This window comes from Tachypleus tridentatus, chromosome 10, assembly GCF_004210375.1.
Source record: "Tachypleus tridentatus isolate NWPU-2018 chromosome 10, ASM421037v1, whole genome shotgun sequence".
Classification (NCBI taxonomy): Eukaryota; Metazoa; Arthropoda; class Merostomata; order Xiphosura; family Limulidae; genus Tachypleus; species Tachypleus tridentatus.
The window spans coordinates 72,887,313-72,907,994 of record NC_134834.1 but is presented as its reverse complement, the minus strand read 5'-3'; the positions used below and the strand labels follow the sequence as shown (position 1 = coordinate 72,907,994).

Below are 20,682 nucleotides of genomic sequence, written 5' to 3'. Positions count from 1 at the left end.
ATACTAAATCAACATTGATATAAAAGAAGGGCCATGTACAACTCAAACAAATAGCTTTGCATCAAATCTGAATTGATATTATGAATAGACACCAAGAGAGGCTTGCAACTCTCCTACCAACACCTGGGGAAAACATCCATGAACCTGGATAGGAAGGCTCCCAACTTTGCTCTCTTCTCCAAGAGTAATGGAATTCACTAACACTCTGAAGTAAAAGCCTCTTTCCACTACCTCAGTGACTGGTAACTGGCGTTGTGAGGACTCCAAGGAGATAGTCAAAAACCCTCAGAAGAAGAAACTGCCAAGATTGTCTAAAGAATGTGAAAGAAAAGTATCAAGAGAAGGTCATATACCAGTATGTATGATGTTCTCAAGTAGGTAATTAAAATGAGCAGCAAAATACAGAGAAATGTGACGAATCTGATGACATGTGATTCAGAAGTTTCAACCTGGATATTTGCAACTCCAACTACTATGAGAACAAATAATGAAAGAACAAAGGATTACAATGAATACAGAGTCAAGTACCATCACCTTAAAAAAATTTAATATGAGCCACATACCAACTTCAGGGCTCTGGCAGGACACAACAAATGATCAGTGTTTGATTGGAGATATGGTTGAAAAATAGCTTCCAAAAGAATTGATGAGAAGGATGTATTCTCTTCCTTGGTTGCCAGAGACTTAGGACGAAAAATCTATCATAGTATAGCAGGAAAAAAGTGGAGTGATAAAGAGTATTGTGAAAATGTGGTGCAAACAACTCCAACCTTCAGATATTCACATGCTAATAGCAGCAACAATATCCATTAATGAAAAGATGATACATAGTACATGATGCCAAAAGCTTAAATGGACATAGAAACAAAGCATGAAATACTCCCTACTATTCCAGTTAAGTATATGAAGAAGTAATTTGAAAAGAAGGAATCTTAATAATTGGAGAAGGCTGTATGGCACTAAAGAGTAAACAAATTTTCAAATGAAAAGGTCATTTGGGAAGGACTCTCAATGATTGGAGAAGGCTGTATGGCACTAAAAGAGTAAAAAAACTTTCTCACATTTAAAATAATGAGTAGTTGATAAAGCTACCTTACATAAAAGGACAGTAGTCAAAGCTAAATCCAAGCCACAAAATAATATGGTGAGCATATCTGGATAAAGAGGATTCAAACCCCTCATGAGGTATCCACAACTGAACTTTGAAGATTAAACCCTCATGAGCTTCGAAAAGTTTGGATGTAGAATGTTTAATTGAGGTTGCTTCAGCACGGATAACAAAAGAGGAAGAGGCAGATGTGGACCCTCTTGAAGATACTGTATAAAAGGAAACCATGGTTAGGCCAGCCAGTCTTGAGTTACCAACAGCTCTCAAGTAGGCAGGTAGGTATTCAGTGTCTAATGGCACAAAGCTACAAGGCTATCTGTGCCAGACAAGATGTGGTACAGTATAGGTATAGGGCAATTAAGGTAAAAAATAAAATATGTAAAATTAGGAACTGCCAGGAAGACTGAAGCAAGAAGTACACCCTTGCTGTCAAGTCACCTGAAGTTGGCCTTTCCAGTGCTGGGTTCAATTCAAAATAAAAATAAAAACTAAAATGTGTAAAATTAAGACTTGCCAGGAAGACTGAAGCATCAAAAACAAATTTGCAGTCAGTCACCTGAAGTTGGCCTTTCCAGTCCTGGGTTCAAGTCAAAATAAAAATTGAAATATGTAAAAGAAATCGTGTTAAAACATTAAAATGTGTAAAAGAAATCATGCTAAAACACTATATAGTCCAATAAAAAATCTTAAATTAAGTGTAAAAGAATAATGGCTCTTAAAAATGTAAAAACACGAGTGAGATGGGCAGAATCACCTATAACATAGGCCAAAGTCAAGGGCAAACCTGCCTTACAAATATCTTTAAAATGGAGTCATCGTTCTAGGTTGTAACGATGGCATGATATTAAAATGTGGATGATTGTCATCTGAGTGCCACATAGACCACACATTGGTGCAGCAGTACCAGATAAAAGGAAGTGGTGGGTTAAAAAACTGTGACCAATGCATAGCCTTGCCAAAACAATCACCTCTCTTGAATCCTTACAGAAGGAAGAGGACCAAAGACCTAGAGAAGGTTTGATTTGAAAAAGCTTGCTATTGTGTTGCTCATTCCAGGTTGCCTGCCATCTGGTGCACAGTCTGAATTTGATAACTGAACCATAGTCCATGTATGGAATGGGTACTGGGATGATAGATCCAGAACAGACAGACTTTGCTGCTCTGTCAGCCAACTCATTCCCACAAATACCAACATGACCTGGTATCCAAAAGAACTGGAAGGAGACAGATGAAAGATGAACCAGTTTGTTTGTGATATTGATAAGAAGAGGGTGGTGACTATCATGGAATGATTCCAGGGCCAATAGACAGCTGAGTGAGTCTGCATTAGTTCAATATGATTGAGGGCAAGAGAGATGGCATACAATTTGGCAGTGAAAACAGAAACTGTAGGGGGAAGTCTGTGTGCCACAATTGAACTTTCACAAACCATGGCAGAGCCCACTGAGTCATCCAATTTGGAATGGATGGATCATATGAAAGATGTTCAGCAAAGAAAGAGCAATATTTCCAATCAAGTGTATCTGCTTTCCTCAAATGACTCAAAGACAGGTTACAATTGGAGACTGTAATTTGCCATGGTGGAATAGGCTGATTTGAGGAAACTGCAATGTTATTCAAGGATAAATCCAATTCTTCTAATTCTGCCTGGATATGGTGACTAAAAGAAAAAATGGCAAATTTCCTGTTATCAAAAAGTGTAGTCCAGTGTGGTTGGAAAACACAACTCCAGTTAGGATGCTGTGGTAAAGATCAAAGTTTGGAAGCATACATTAGAGACAGTTGCAAACAGCAAATATATAGAGGGGGGTTCATGAGATTCCACATACAGATTTTGCACGGGAAAAGTATGAAAAGTTCCAATGCAAAGCCAAAGCCCCTGGTGATGGAGAGAATCCAACATTTTCAGTGCTGAGGTTCTGGAAGAACCATAAACCACAGACACATAGTCAAGTTTGGATCAGACGAGGGCACGATAAACTTTAAGCATGGAGTATCGATCTGCTCCCCAAGAAGTAGAAGAGGACAGAGAATGTTCAATGCTTTCAGACATTTGATACAAAGTTGCTTGATATGCAATATAAAATTTAATTTAAAATCGAATATAAAACCTAAGAACTTTGCCTCAAGGACAATAGGAAGTACAACGTAATCAAGACGGAGTTCTGGATCTGGGTAGATTGCCCATTTGCAGCAGAAATGTATACAAATGGTTTTAGAGTGTGAAAGTTTAAAACCATTTGCTGTGGTCCACTTCAGTATCTGATTGATTGCAACTTGTAGCTGCTGTTCAATAAACCTCATGTTTGATGACTGACATGAGATGTGAAAGTCATCAACAAAAAGACCATTTGCAACTGTAGGCATTAACTGATGGCATTAATCTTTATAATGAAAAGTGTGACATTCAGAATAAAACCCTGAGGGACTCAAGTTCCTGTGGGAAAAAAATTAGAAAGTGTAGAGCCCACACAGACTTGGAATCGGTGCTTCATTAAGAATTGCTGGATGAAAAGGGGTAAGTTGCCATGCAATCCATATGAGTGAAGTTCTCATAAGATGCCATATCTCCATGTTGTATCATAAGCTTTTTCTAAATTAAAAAAAAACAGTAACAAGATGTTGTTGCCATAAAAAGACATTTCTGATTGATGTTTCAAGGTGAATTAAGTGGTCTATCGTAAAGTATTGTCTTCAGAACCCACAATTGAGTGGGTGAGAGGAGGTTGTTTGATTTAAGAAACCAAATGAGGCAAACATTGATTATTCTCTCTAAGATCTTACTGAGACAACCTGTGAAAGCAATGGGATGGTAATTTGAAGGAAACGTTGGATCCCTCCCAGGTTTCAGAATAGAGAGTATGATAGCTTGTCACCAAGCATCTGGATAGACATTTTTCTGCCATATCCGATTAAAGACAGCTAGAAGAATAGTAAGAGAGTTCTGGAAAAGGTGGCGTAACATCTCATGATGTATATTATCAGATCCAACTGATGTATTGCCAGATGGATGAATACCAAGTTTGAGTTCCATCAGTTTAATAGGGCAATTGTAGTCATAGAAATGGTCAGTTGAAAAGGAAAGAGGCAGATGCTCTGCCTGTGTTTTAAAGGCTAAAAAGGAAGGGGATAAGTTTGAAGAGCTAGATACATGAGAGTATTAGTCCCCAAGAGTATTGGCAATGCACTGTGCATCTGCAACTTTGTGGCCATCAGATATTAAGATAGAGAAAGGGCAGAAATATATCTTCCACTTACCTCCCAGATCTTATCCTACATAACTTTTGTGGTGGTGGTGGAAGACATGCTGGAGGTGTATTTAATCCAAGATTCCTTCTGTCTTTGACGTCTAACTTGCCGAGCACATGCATGGGCTTGCTGAAATACAATACAGTTTGAGAGTGTGGGGTATCTTCAAAATTTATCCCAAGCACGTTTCCAAGTTTTTCATGTTATAGAACAGGCAGAATTCCACCAAGGGCGGGGATGCCATGGGGAACATGTCGAGGTTTTAGGGATGCATCAAGTAGCAGCTTGTATAATACAGTTGGTTACTGCTGCTATACAATCATCTATGGATGATTTACTTAAGATGACAGGATCAAGTTCCAAGAGAATAGTGAAAGAAAGCCAATTGGTCTGGACCAACTTCCACCAAGGTACATGGATTGGGTGGTACTGATCATGGCCAATCTCTCGTAAGATGATGGGAAAATGATCACTACCTCGTAGATTGATGTTAACCTCCCAGGAAAAATGAGTGAGTAGCGAAGGGGAACAGACAGAAAGATCTATAGCTGTAAATGACTGACTAGGTGCATGAAAATATGTGTAAGAGCCAGTATTGAATAGAGCCAGGTTGTGGTTCAGGAATATGAGCTCTATGGTGCACCCTCTCATATCAATACAGGCCCCACCCCAGAGCAGATTATGCCCACTGAAATCTCCCAAGATTAAAAAGGGGGTTGGCAGTTGCTCATTGAGGGTATCAAGGTCTGATTGATTATAATGAATTTCAGGTGTAAGGTATAGAGAGCAAATAGTGATGGTACAACCCAAGGGGAGACAGATGGCTACAGCCTCCAAGGGTATGGTCAATGACAGGGACTGGGTGAGCACATGCTGATCAACTGGCAATGCAACTCAGTGTCCCTGCCGTTCCAGTATAATGAATAGTGTCAGATAGTAACTGTATTTGTGGGCTGTAGAAATGTTTCCTGCAAAGAAAGGCACATGGGATGATAAAAGTCAATCAGATCTTTGATGTCAGTCACATTTAATTGGAAGCCTTGACAGTTCCATTGGATTAGTGTGGCCATGTGTAATTATTTCAGAGGAGAAGACGGTAAATAGTCCTTCTGCTTATGACAACGTTTTTTCTTTATTGGATGTGGGTCTGCCACCCTCTATGGATCATGTTCTAGCTCGAATGGTCAAGTCTGAATTTACCGATACACGTACTAATGATTGAGGGCATGGAAGAGTAGCTTGTTTATTTTTGGTGTATCAAGAGACCCCATGGAAACATCTTAACTTAAAGAAGGTGAAGTTCGGCAATAACTGGAAGGTGTGGTCAGGACAGAGATGGATGGAGACACTAATTCATGAACTGTGTTGATTTTGGGAAGTGTTTCATTAAGATTTGCTGGTGGAGATTGTGTATGGGATAGGGTAAGGTCTGTTTGGACTCCTACTGTAGTAGTAGAATGGATTACAGCAGCATAATTCTGGTCGGAATAGGTAATAATAATTTTCGAGCCTTTGTGTAAGTGAGATTGTTAACTGTCTTGAGACATTGTACTTTTTCTTCTACCCTTTTAAGGCAAGAGGTAAAATAAGAAGGATGCGTACCATTACAGTTGATACAATGTTGGCATTTGGTGGCATGATGGTCTTTACCACCACAAAGGGCACAGGAAAGGAACCATGGCAAGATTGTTTTAAATGACCAAATCATTGACAACTGAAACATTATACAGGATTTGGAATATAAGGTCGCACCTTACAATTCAGGTATCCTGCTTTTTTTGTGGTGGGAGGACGTGGTACAGTAAATGTTAGCATTAGAACATTTGTTGGTTCCAGAATTCCATCTCTTTGAGTGAAGATTCGGCATACTGCTGTGACACCTTGGCTGGTGAGACCTGCGAGGATCTCTAATTCGGGGACAGTCCTTATATATATCTCTTTCAACTATGACTCCTCTGGAAGTGTTCAAAGTGGAATGAGGAGCAACTTCAATGGATATGTTCTCCAAGGCCCTTGATGTCAGGAGGAGTTTAGAATGCTGTGAAGATGTTTCCACTAAGATGTCTTCTGAATGTAGTTTTTTACTGATTCAGGGGTGCCAGCGAGCCCTTCTGAATAAAATGGGGACAACTGCCCTAGAGGTTAGAGGTATGTCACTTAAGGAATGCAAAATTAGAAATCGCAGGACAGATTCAAGTGGTGAGTTAGGCTGTACAGATTCATCAATGCGTGGTCGTTTTCCAGTAGTTGGGTTTTTCTCAATGGCTTCAAGTTGCGTTATTCTTTTGTTTTAGGAGTATCCATAATAAATGGAATTTTTTTTTTTGGTGCCCACTGACCCCATCCACCATGGAGCCCTACAAGGGAATGCACTACAGTGCCTTAAGAGCACTGCAGCAATGCCAGGGTTTCGTGAGCACTATATCCGAACACCAGTGTCAAACACAGTGTCCACAACACCTGTTGTGGATGTCCTATATTGGTACTCAGTTGACTCTGGCCCAAATGGACTAGCCAATTGATCTTGAAGGGGCCATCCCAAGACTGCACATTTACAGGAATTCAAGGCCGTAGTGGTGTGTTGGAGTTGGAATCCTCAACCACCAGGATTTTCTCCTTCTCTTCATGGGTTACCATGCATGGCAAACACGCAAGTGGATGTTCAGATCCCAGAGGAGGTAAACTGTAAGAGCAGAACCTTCTCTGGGAGGTCCCCTCACCAAGTACAGGAATCCACATCAAGTGGACTCTCAAATAAATGACTGAATCCTAGCCAAAACTCTTGAGCAACAGACAAATTATGGAAAAGAATAAAGCTACAATACCATCCAATCTGGATTGAATGCATCTATTGTCAAAGCCAGATGATGTGGTACTGGGGACTAAAAATGCCTATAGTTGAGTTGCAAAGAGTGACAGATGCATTGATCATGGAGATTCAAACTCAGGGAAAAATAATCTGAAAACTTTGCAAGGTAGAATCCATTTAGGATAAGTGACTTGCCATGAAATTAAACACCTCAGGAAACTGTCAAGCCAGGAGAATAATAGGAAGGAAATAAGCCCCATAGAAATAACCAAAGTTTGAAACAAAGGTCCCAAGAAAGTATGCTCCCATGACAAGAAATTAAAGAGAGCATGGTGAAAATGATGGAAAGAACATGATGACATTCTTCTGCAATAGTTCTGCACCCTAAAAGTGAAGCATCCATGAAAAGATGAAACTTTCAACACAGGGGTGATATAGGTACACTGATGGTAGCATTGGACCAACTCAGCCACCACTCGAGAACTACGATGTAGCTCCTGATAGAGACTGGATAACCTAGTTGGATTGGAATTCATGATTCATTGGTCACATGTTGACCAATGATGGGATTGCATGTATGCTCATCCTGAAGGAATCAGAGATTCAAAGGATTCCTAGAACTCCAAAAGAGAGCCAACCAATAAGTAAGCTCCTGACTACCTATTCCATGATCTGAAATCAGATGGGAGTTGGGTAAGCCCAGCTTAAAATATGTTCAAAACTTGTACTGTTCTGCACGAAACATATAATGCAAATGCTAGGCCAAAGAGTAGAACCCTAAACAGCAGAACCAAGCCCTGTGCAAGAAATATAGACAGTGGCAAGATGAATTCACTGCAAATGCATCAGCAACATCAAACTTGGTCATTAAAAAACCTGCCAAGTAGTTAGAGAAAAGGACTCAATTGTGAACCTGGAAGGATAAAAAATTGGTTGAAGCAAAAAAACACAACGATTGCCCACCAATCTTCCATCCTCTTGGGCACAACAAATAAATGAGTATAAATCCTAAAAGAATGGAACCAGCCCCCATCACCAATAACTGACTGACTGCCTGAAAACAAAAATCCACACTACACTAATTTGCTAGAGGTGAAAATACCATAGGTTGAGAAGATAATGAAGGTGGGGAAGTGAAGAGAAGGACCAATCTCACCCTATACTAGAACCTGAAGTACCCCTGAACCTGTTATATAGGAATATCAGATGGCCAATTGTAGTAACCTCCCTCTTACAGACCCCTCCCCCACTGAGGATAGACACCAATGCCACTGGTGACAGTTGGCCCACATGGAGAAGCCTTGAAACTATAGATGGAATCTACTGAGTATCCATAAAGTGAAGAACAAAAGCTGGTAGTTGGGACACATTAGGTGAAGTAGTTCCCTCAAAACCTTTCCACCATCAGTGAAGTAGTATATCTAAAGAAAACTTCAAAAAGTACCAACTTATCCAAATCTTGAGTGACTAAATGAAGAAAATGAGCAGGAGGTAGTTGATCTAAACTGACCTTGTAAAAAGCTGGCTTAGTAAAGAAAGGTGCCAGAAAAGCAGAGTACAGATTCTCCCAAAATATCCTGGATAACCAAAAAGTCAGTCTCAGAACCCCCAGGAGATACATCTCCAGGCTGAATATACGCTTTCATTTCTCAACAGCTCAAGTCACAGACAGCCTCAACTGAGAGTGACCCCCACCCCACCTAGAGAGAGATGCAAGTTAAGAGGGAAGGGATAAGGGAGGTCTGATGAGTCTCTGTGCTGACAAAAAAAAACGTAACATAGATATTCATGCCTGAAAACAGGACATCAATTTTTTTGTTTTGAGGAAATGATAATTGTACGGAAATCCAAAAAGTGATGCCAAAAGTACAATCCAGAACATAAAGCACAGCACTTCATCAGAGAAAATTATTACCAATATTCTGTTAAAAAAAAAGTATTTGAATTATCCAAGTGAGATGCTTATAAATAATACAAGGATAGAGGATGTGTTGGTGTGGGTGGAGAATGTCACTTGGTCAAAAGTGCAAAGGGGATCTGAGTGGGTATAAAAGACTGGAGCAAACAAGGCCAATGCTTAGATGGGCAAAGTGAAGATTGAGGAAAAGCTACAAGTGTCAGGAGAAGTAAATATCGTTTGGAATAATGTTCTCTACTACTTATGATGCTACATAGTTTTCACACTTGTGCATTGTACTTGCTAGGTAGAGGATCTACAAAAAATAACTTTTGCAGATTTTGTACATGTATTTTGAAATAACACAAAATTATAAATCACTACACTAATACCATACAAATCCACTGCAATTTAACAAACTCCTAAGTAAACTGTACTGGATCTAGAATTCTTTTATTTTATTAGAATGATGTTTTGATCATCACTCTTCAAATTTTACAATAGTTATAATGGCTTTGCCCCATAAATACTTTAGGAAAACAGACAGGATTACATGGTTTCAAATTAATACTTTTGATTTGTTATAAACATGTACATAAAATAGGTAAACAAGTATTTTTAAAAGAGGAAGAAGTAGGTGGAGTCACTGTGATGGGTTTGCTAAATATAATGTTTCAGCAAACAGAAAAGGTTGGAGGTTCTTATTTTATACTCAAGCTTGTTAATACTGACAATGCAAGTTTCTAATTCATTAAAAACTACAGACATTGTATTTAAGGTCCACAATACAATCTGAGCAAAACCAGATGATATACTATGTGAAAAAACAACAACAACAATATTTAGTATGTTTTTAATATTTACTTTTGAATTCAGACTCAAAATTTAAAATAAAACATTATAAAGTGAAATTAGAAGGTTAAGTAACAGAGCATAAGTTCCAGTAACCATCACATTACTCCTCCAGCCTTGTTTATCCAATTGGTTGAAGCTTGATGTCTATTTTAACTTTTTGATCTGGTTATCTAAGCAGTAATTTCTTACCATCTACCCATCCATTCAGACCACTTTGTCCTAATATGTATCTCACTGTTCTAAAGGTAGCATTTACACCTATACTTACAACCAAATTGCTGATCTTTAGAGCATGGACCTTAACTGTTTCTAGTATCAAAAGTACTAATTTTAAGGTATATGAATGGGTGTTGAAGCCACTATTGATATCAGCACCTTCCCTAATGCAGTTTCTATATTTTATGCATCAGTACTGTTTTAACATGTGCAATGCAGAAAGTTTTCCAGCTCATTTACAATTTACAATTAGTCTTCACTTCAGAGAATCATAAGGCTCATTTGATGAAGCATTCTAAAAACTACCAGAGTTTAGTCAGCAACACAGTGTTAAGAATGTAACAGTTCATTTTATTATGGAGTAGGGTTAGCAAAGATAATATGCACATGAATAGCTTAAGTTGATCCATAAATTTTGGATGTAAAATAAATGCATGACATCTATGTGCTCCAAGTCATTCGAGGAGCATGTCTCCTACAAATGTCTGATTGCCTTTGCAGGGCAACCACTTGAAAAGCAAACTTATTTCTTGTGTTTAATTACTAAAACTTCCCCTAATCATGAAGCCAAGTAACTCAACAATGAAATCCGAGAATGTTCTGACACAAATTACATGTAATCCAAACACAAAAATAATGTTCAATTTCACAAATAAATGAGAGCATGTTCACATTACTAAATAAAACATTTCATAACATTATGACTACATGGGAATAGCCAAACTTTATGCATAACAATTACATTGTACAGAAATAAGATAAAATAATTAAGTTCAATCATACAAGTCAAATACATTTATAAATCATAACTGCTTAAAAGTAATAGGTACATTATTAATGTATATAAAACAATGACATATTTCCAAAGCTACTGACAACCTACAAATTCACTAATCTGGTTCAAACCTACCTGGAACATGGTCATTAGTTAATCAAACTTTGATACATGTGTCTATAATTAGAAAATTAATATCAAATATTCTTGCCTTTTGATTGTTGAAATAAACAATGTTAAATGAGCAATATGTGTAAATCAACAAGTGAACTATTAGTCATGGAACTTTGAACAGAATATATTACATTTATGATATAGTTTGTCAAAATTCAAAAATGTTAAAATTCAAGTAATATAACTACATCTCAACACTAGAGGACAGTCTTTATACCTGTTCATTTTAAGTATATTTTGCTTCATTCACATGGATTATTTAATCTTTTGGTCATGAAAACTTGACATCTTATGTGATATCTACTTAGATATCTCATGTTCTTTCTTGTAAAGCTCAGCAACAGCATTCAGTATTGAAGTTTTAGATGTGAATGTACTTAAGATATTCTGTGACTTACAAGTCAGAAATTAGTAATACTGTAGCATGTTAAATGCTCAACCCTTTAAACTAAGAGTTAGGCATTGTATCCAAGACCACCCATTCCAAGCAACAACGTGCTTGATCTGCTTGAGGATATGGTCTAAATCCTGGTAACCAACCTTTTAACATTATTGTATTTTCAAAATTATCACCATTACTAAAGAGTGGTGCAGAAAGGTAGGTACTTGCTACCAGCTTCACTGCTGCCATGCACCTAAGACTGGGTTCATTCAAGGGAGACCCTCTTCTTCTTTTTAAAATTCATACAGAGCATCCTGACAATGCATCTTTGGACAGTCTTGTGCAAAATACCATGAACTGGAATAATACACATCACTTTCACATTATATCAGTCTCAACTACTAAACAGTGTAGTTTTGTAACTGAGAAGGCTCCTGACTGCCCCAAGGGTCTGCTAGGCATGATTGTTCCACCTAATGGCATTACTACACTTTATGGTGAATGCCATCACCATCCTCTATGGTCAAAAGTGATTAATTAGTATCTTTCAATGCCTAAGCTTATTAAAAAGTACCTTGAAGTCCCATAGGAACTATTTCATCAAGTCTCAGAACATCCACATTACTCAGTATCACCAAAACCAATCTATTGTACTCAACTTCAAATGAAATAGAAACCCTATAACCCGAGTGTTTTCGGAAGGTGGACATTTCTCTTTCAGGGGCAAACACTCCAAACTTACCCCTGAAAAAGAAATATCCACCTTTTGAAAGTGCTTGAGTTATAGGGTTTTTATTTCATTTTTATCAAGACTTCTTGGATCTACATGTTTTTAGAACATCATGAACATATAGAAAGAAATCAGAAGAATTAAAGAACAGCAGAAAAAAAACAAAAAACAGTGCAGATTTGTGTAACATAAAGCCCAGGTTTCTTCTGGTGTCTATTAACCTCTCTGACTCAGGAATGAATTTTGAATGCTGATATAGATCTCATCATGATCAGCAAAAGCTCTTGGGCTATAAGAGATGCCTCTCCTTATTCTTTGTACATAAAATCTTGGATTAAATCATCATCACAACAACAGCTTCCATTTCTCAACTATGCCCTTAACTTATTAATCATGTTTTACAAACTTTACAATGATGACAGAAGTAAACCAAAATAAGAGAGAAAATCATTCACAATAAATTCTGTGGCAATAAATATTTTGTCAAAGCACCAAAATTTAATTTGACAAATATTCTGTGGTAATCAGATACACAGGCATCCTACATAGTTACAAGCATCTGTAAAACAAAGATTATCAATATCTACAAGAAATATTTCACAGTGAAAAAGAATTGACATGAGAAGCAAAAGAAAATAAACACTACATGTGCACAAATAAAACAATCTTTACTCATTATTTATTTTTTTATTTTACTAGACGTATCTGTAGATAATGAACTTCATAAAATAATGCTTTCCTAATATCCAGCCCATTTTAAACAAACTGAGTTCACCCTCTCTTTGAATTTATTATCCTTTTTAAAAACTTATAAACTCCAAGATTCACATTCTTACAGTTTTCATATAACCAACTATTCATAATACCTTTTGTGTAACTATGATAACTTTGATTCACATTCTTACAGTTTTCATATAACCAACTATTCATAATACCTTTCGTGTAACAAAATGAAAGATACTGCAACTCCCATTTTCAATGCTTTATTTCAGACTTCTATTACTTCTTTAAACAAGATAATCTAGCAACTCTACTTTTAAACTTGTTCTGAAAGCATCCAAACTTTGACATATAGATCATAAGAGTTCCAAAATTAACATCTGCATAACTTTTTGACACAATTTCTACTAATCACATTTTATCAACATGAATTAAGAAATTTTTCCATTTTTCCTTGAAAAATAATTCAATACAAGATTATGCTGTATTTTTACTCTTAAACCAAATAAATGTCTACACTTTACACATCACAGACAGAATTAAAATATTTGAAGGTTCACCATTAAGCCTATTTTTTTTAAATACATAATTAGCATTAATATATAATATATAACTGAAACATCATCTTCCTGAGTACATACAACTTAATTTTAGAATCTGATTTTGACAAAAAAAAACACAACTGAATACAGTATTAATAATTAAACCCACCAGCTTTATTTAAGTAATATTTGACCAAAGAACCACTTCCATTAGGAGTAACAAAATTAAGTGTCCCTGATGCCACTTTCTTCATGCCTTCAAACTTACTAATCATAGGTTGTAGTAACTCACTTTCAATCAAGTCTTCATAAAACCTATTGAAAATAGCATACAAAAGCTTTTTCAACATTTTTGTATGTGTATTAACATAGTATCTTATTAGTATTTAATTTCTTCTTACAACTTAAGTAACATACTGAGTTTGTCCTTAGTCTGACTATTAACAAAGAATTTTTGATATAATTAATAAAAATTAAACTTTAACATTTCAAATATTCCAAATGATCATTTACATTCATTACTATCAAAGAAAATCTATTATCGTTCCTATTTCTAATCACATCAAATCCTCAGGTCAACACAATACTGAATAGTCATGAAAAGGTTAGTGAACCAGCTGAGAAAGAAGTTAATATTTTCCTTACCTGAAAATGTACTTCAGATGGATACTCACCTCTCTGAACAATAAAGAGCTACTATTTCATGCATAGTGCCATGTAATTTTCATGCACATTGTCACAAGCCTTAGACAAAGCTCCATCCCTACACATTTAAATGTTTATTGCATCAACCTACGAGGCATTCATCATTGAACTATACCACCTCTACCAAAAGGAAGGTGACAACATCCTCAATAAACAAAGGCTCATTCTCAATGAAGCAAACTAAATGCACCAGAAGTCTGGAGGGAGAGAGGGAAGTAGTGCAGAAGGGTAAGTATTTCTAAAATACATTTTCAAGTAAAGAAAAGTTAACTTTTCAATTCCACATTGAAGATAATGGAGGAATCAGTGAATAGAAATTACAAACACGAGTTTCCTTCTGAAAATAGCCATCAGAAAGAGAAACTGTGAAGAAGTGTGGCATCCACAAGGCAGGAGATAGCCCAGAAAGTAGCACTTGGTGGAGACTGGATCCATCTCAAGCAGAGAGAATAATCTTCACTTAATAGAGGTAGTAAAGCAAAATATATTGACAGACAGCTGAGTAGGAGTGTATAGTGCAGCTAGGTCTGTTCCATATTATGAAAATACTTCTGTGAGATTCTACATTAATCAGATGCTGAGATAAGCATCCTAAGCCTGTTTCAAAGCAAACCCAAGACCTATCTGGCTGAGGCAAACCACTAAGAATAGCTTGGTTCATATATTATACTACAATGCAACACCCCAGCCCTACTTTGTAAAGTTCAGTTTCTCATAATTGAGAATGTACCCTGATAAATAACCCTCCTTATTGCCTTTCCCAGCAACCTGTAATTGGAAAAGCAAGGACTCTTCCTTAATCCATAAGAAGAAACAATGAGAAAAAAATGCATGATGGTGGGAATACTAGAAAGGTGTTTAGACTATGTCATTGGGCACAATCACTTGAAATTAGACAAATAGTGCAATGGGTTATCAAAAATACAGACAACAGGTGTGGGAGAAGGCACATTTGATGCTATCTCTTTTTTTTTCCCACAAGTGTAGGAGAGCCTGGAAAATAAAAACTTTCCATACTCTCCTGCCCTATGAAGATTTTTTTGGATTCTGCTTTTTCCATAATATACTAAGAAACCATTGTGAAGAGTAGAGGATGACAACTGGAACTGAACATCAATGGCTGGAGAGGCTGCAACATGACAAAGAACATCATGGAAGAAACTATTAGAAATAAGAAAAGCATCACCAGCAACAGAAAAATATGTTCAAGTGTAGAATATAACCCATTTGGACAAAGTGTAAGGAAGTAATACAAGAAGAGGAATCCCATTGGAAGAAAATACATTAGCAAGAGACCTCAAAAAGTGCATTACAAGTGAAACGATAATAAACAGACTATAGAAAACAAAAGAGATAATCGAAGTCAGAATGACTGCACAGGAAGATAGGAAATGGAGAAACACTGAATTATCCTCCTAAAAATGTATTTCCTATACATACTTATCTCTTCTCACATATATAGCTATTCTCATTCTGTGCTCCCCTATGTATGCACAAATGTTTTGGTATGCCACAACCTTTGAGCTCTTACATAGCCCCCCTCCAATTTATGTAATTCAACTACATCTTGCATGTAAATCATCATGTGTCAAACCTCTACCAGTAGGAATATGATACACCCTCTTGATGCATGTGGCTCCTTCTATTCAATTCTACTGAGCTATCACAAGTTTTGGTAGAAAATGGAAGCATTGGTTTTCAATGGAGAGAAAGGGTGGGAAGTGAAAGAAGAAATAAGTACCTATCAGAAATACATTTTCAGTATAGGAAACTTATAACTTCCAATACAATACATCTTTTCACAGATATAGCTTGAATCCCACATAAAACTGATGGAAGAATCAGTGTGAGAGAAAGAAAGCCACATCCTTCGAAAGCAACCAAAGAATACCCAAAACGGGGAGATCCCTAAAATGGAAGATCCTTTGTGGGAGTCTGCATCAATTATTTACAAAGAATATCATACACCTATTTTTGAAAGAGGTGTTACAAACAATGGTGGAAAATGGAAGAAGCACATCCAAAATGGAAAGAACAATGTGTGGATTTGAACCACCTAATATTGGAATCTCCATCCCTTTGAAGATAGCAATGCAAGTAAAAGTAAATAGAATGTGGTTAGGGTGCAACAGACTGTACACAGCAAGTCAATTGCACTCAAAATGCTGGTACAGGGAATCAACATTAATGTGGAGAAAAGATGAGCATCATTCCATTGGCAAGTCAACTTATTTCCAAAACCCAGTCACCTGGAACCAACATCCACATGGCAATATTTTATTTTCTTTAATGTACTCTAACTCAACAGGGTGCAATTCACTCCTTGCATATAAAGCTATTCCTGCCCCCTTTTTCAATATTCTATCTCTAGTAAATAAGCTGTAGTTTGGTATTTCAAAACATTTCTCATGTAAAAATTGTTCAAATCCAACCAAGTATGACCAATGAACAAGAATAGCTATGTGTGAGAAGATGTAATGTACTGTATTGAAAATAAGTTAGCCTGAGGTGTATAGTGATTTTAAAAGCAGATACATTTTTCAGATCAATGTTGAAAAATTATGTTTTTACCATACATATTGACAAAAAACTTATTTTAGGACTATTTTTTGTTCTTTATAAAATAAATCTTTCTATAACTAAATTGCATAAACACAGATGACTAATCACTGCTAATTTAAGTACAATATATAAACACATATTACATTAGGTATATTCCAATTACCCACTACACAACTTACTGTGCATGACTCCTAACATAATCAGGTGTAACTGTCAAATACTGAGCACCAAGATCAGCAATACAGGAAGGACTGGTTGGACTGCGACTTGTGCTCATTCGGCCACCTAAAAGATTTTACAAACTTCTCTATAATAGCATCTTTCATGTCTTGTTATAAAATTGACAAATTATTGTAGATGCTGTATTATTCAAAAGGGAGAAGTGATTGTTCAGAAATTGCAGTCAAGCAATTGTCTAACAACAATGGTTTTTGATGACAATTATAAGTTCAAGTTCACATTAAGGTTGATCCATAGGAAAAAGAAAGATCTTTCACATGCTCAAGGAAGATTACTGAAAGTTCTCTTTAATACTGACCTATCTTTACACCAATAGGTAAGGCATAGTTCAGTAACAGACATCACTAAATACCAAAGTAATACAAGAACTTAATTCCTATTGTACTCCTCATCTACTGATGATGGTAACACAGCATGCAACATCAAATAATTGTATTTACTTATTTGACATTTGTAAAAATTTAAATTAATTTCAAAAAGGGAACTACTAATCTACAAAATGTAAGGAAGATAACTGTAATTGTTGCAGTTACTCAAAGACTGTTGTAACACATTAAAAGTACACCAATCTTATTTTGTTAGATACAAAAATATAAGAACAGGGTAATGAAAAATTATCTGGTCTACTAGATATCTTCACCTGTAAAGATATTCAAATTAGCCAAACACATCCCTTAAGTCATGTTTAATTAAATTCCTGATAAAAAACAACAAACAGCTCAAATTTTTCCACAAGTTTAAAATTTAAACCAGAATATAATTTTGTTAAAAAAAAAAGGATTGTTGCTTCCAAAGTTAAACTTTTTTCAACTACTTTATAATAGATCATCATTAGAACTGATTTTCTTTTTGTCATGAGTAATAATTTCCTTAAGGCTTTTATAACCTGTTAAACACATTCTGCTAGAATGATTAGGAACTCATATTTGTTGGATAACTTTACGTACCAGATAAGGTTTGATATAGTTGTTTTGAATGTGCTAAAACTAAAATGATAATAAAGGGTTGATTATGCTATTATCAATTTATTGAATGTTTTACCTTCTCTGCCCATAACCTTTTTTTTAACACTTTCTCTTGTATTATATAAAGATTCATTTTAATTAGGTCTAAATTTGAAACAATCTTATGGTTGTTTATTTATAGACTAAATTACATTTCCTACCTAAGTTAGCATGGTTTCACTAGAGAAAAATCTTGCCTTACTTATCTTTTGATATTCTTTGAAGAGGTTGCTACTTAAATAGATGAAGGTATGAGTATGGATTTAGTATACTTTGGTTTACATAAAGCATTTATCAGGGTGCCATACAAAAGTATTGTTAAAATTTCTTTATGTAGGTGTGAAAGAAAAGTTTGGCTCATTGGATAAAAACTGACTAAATGAAAGAAAGCAGAGGATTGTTATAAGTGGATTTCAGTCAAACTGGATTAACACCATAAATGGGATATCTCAGGGATCTTTTTGGTTTATATCACAGACATAAATCAATGAACAGTCAATAACTATTTAAATTTGCTGATGACATTAAACACTTAGGTGTTGCTGAATGTGAGAATTTACTGTTTTACAAAATGGTAAGGAGTATTTAATAAACTGACCAAATTAATGACAGATGACTTTTAATCAAAATAAATGCAAGTTAATGCCTGAGGGATATCACAGTTTGAATTATGAATATTATTTTGATGGAAATAACCTTAGCAGTGTTATTGGAAGCAACAAATTTTGACATTCTGGTTCATCAGTCTCAAACCATCCAATCAATGTACTATTGCTAGTGGCAGGACAAAATATGATTTTAGGTTGCATGAACAGAAGTGCTGAATACAAGTCTAAAAAGGTTACAATGCCATTTTATAGATCATTGGTTAAACCACATTTGGAGAACTGTGTTCAGATTTGGGCTCCATACCTTTGAAGGGGCATTGAATTGTTGAAGAATTCAGAGGATGGTAACCGAGATGTAAAGGATAGCTTAAACCCTCAGAAATTGTTTTTTCTACAAAAAAAGAAGAGCTAGAATGGATCTGATTAGTGTTTAAGATTGAGGAAACTGACATCACTTTTTTTGTATTTAATGGTATGCATGATATGGCTAGAGAACATAAATACAAAATATGAAAGGGTAGGAGTCATCATCAGTTGATACATCTTTATTTTTTTTATGATGGTTGGCCTTTGGAATGCGTAGTTTTCAAATGTAAGAGATACAAGAACTTTAAGGGAAATGATATATATTTGTATCCAAAGGGCTAGCTTTACACATTTTAGTATGTTTAGTTTATTGTATATGATGGTTGAAATGGACAAGAGTCCCTTGTAGCACTTTCATGCTATAATGATAACTCCAAAATAGCATTCCTTCTACAAGCTTCCATGAGCAATTTGGAAAAACAACAAAAAACACCTTGAATAATTTCTAAAAATATGCCTCCATTATGATTTGTCTCCCAATCCATATGCCTAAAATTAAAATCACTCATAATTACATTCTCATAAACAAGTCAAATATTAAACTCACTACAGGGTTACTTAGTTTCATCTAATGGTCTCTGACAAATTCCTCATTAGAACCTCCTCTTCCCCATTTTGGCTAACAGATATCCAAGTAGATTGAATATCCTTGCTGTTATTTTGTATATCCTTGTAACAAATTAACTCACATTTTATATATCAAACCACTCCTCCATCTCTCTTTAACACTCTAACCCTATAACCCTTTAATTCAACAGAATAAATTTTTGACAACAAAAGTGTATTCATTTAACCAAGTTTCCTCAGTTATTCCCATTATATCAAATTTCTCTATTCTAAGCACTGCTCTGAAGCAATGTGTTCATTTCTTATCCTTCTAACATTATCCTAGTAGCAGTTCAGCCTGTCCTTAACAATACTTGTACACTCCACATATTACTTTTCTGTGCATTTAGTTTATCCTGGTCTTCAACAGTGTCTACTAAGAATTTAAAGCTGCTCTTACAGCTGAATTGAAAAAGCTCTTGCAAACAAGCCAGTCCCTTTGATTGTAAAGTTGTTGGATTAAAGCAAAAGGATGTCATTAATCAAGTCCAATGAAACTGGGTTTTTGTTAAGATTCTACAGAATGACTGAGAATAATTGGCAAGTTGGACAAATAGCTAGACCTTTAACTATAGTAAACAGACAATAATATATTTCTCTTACTGTAATTTGAATCAGATTATTAATATAAATGAGAACCCATTCAACAGTGTAATTGATAAAATGAGATTATGGCATAAAGGTAGATAGATCACTGGAAAGAGCATGGGACCACTTGATCCTTAAAGACTGTCTCTACGAAACCAGTCATGAGAAATGCAAAAATTTAAACATAACAATCATTTTTTAGGGAATCACCAATTTCCATTGTAAAGTGCCAGCCTCAACCACTGCCAAAGGCAACTGGTTCAATAAGTCAATCACCCTTCACCCTACTAGAAAAATTAAAATTGTCTTTATATGAACATAGCCTGTCCTTTCCAAATGTTAAATCTGTATCCTTTTATTTGAACATCTTCAAAACACAAAACTAAAATTTTTATCCTATCAATTACCGAAATAATTTTGTAAATATTAATGAAACTACCTTATATTTTCTCAAGAAAAAAATAAAAATTTTCAACTATCTCTATAATAATCTTAGTAACACTCCTCTGAGCCATTTCCAATAAGTCAATATTCTTTCTTAGGTAG

General features: G+C 35.6%; 1 protein-coding gene across 4 annotated transcripts in view; it reads right to left on the bottom strand.

Annotated features, from left to right (window-relative positions):
• The window catches only part of LOC143229562 (renalase-like), a 41,536-nt gene that overhangs the window by 19,749 nt on the left and 1,105 nt on the right, over positions 1 to 20,682 (bottom strand). For all 4 annotated transcript variants that reach the window (XM_076462075.1, XM_076462074.1, XM_076462077.1 and 1 more), the window contains exons 2-3: positions 16,904 to 17,009; positions 13,627 to 13,772 (exon numbers count right to left, since the gene is read on the bottom strand). In XM_076462075.1, the coding sequence (XP_076318190.1) occupies positions 13,627 to 13,772; positions 16,904 to 17,009 (252 nt within the window). The remainder of the gene's footprint in view (positions 1 to 13,626; positions 13,773 to 16,903; positions 17,010 to 20,682) is intronic.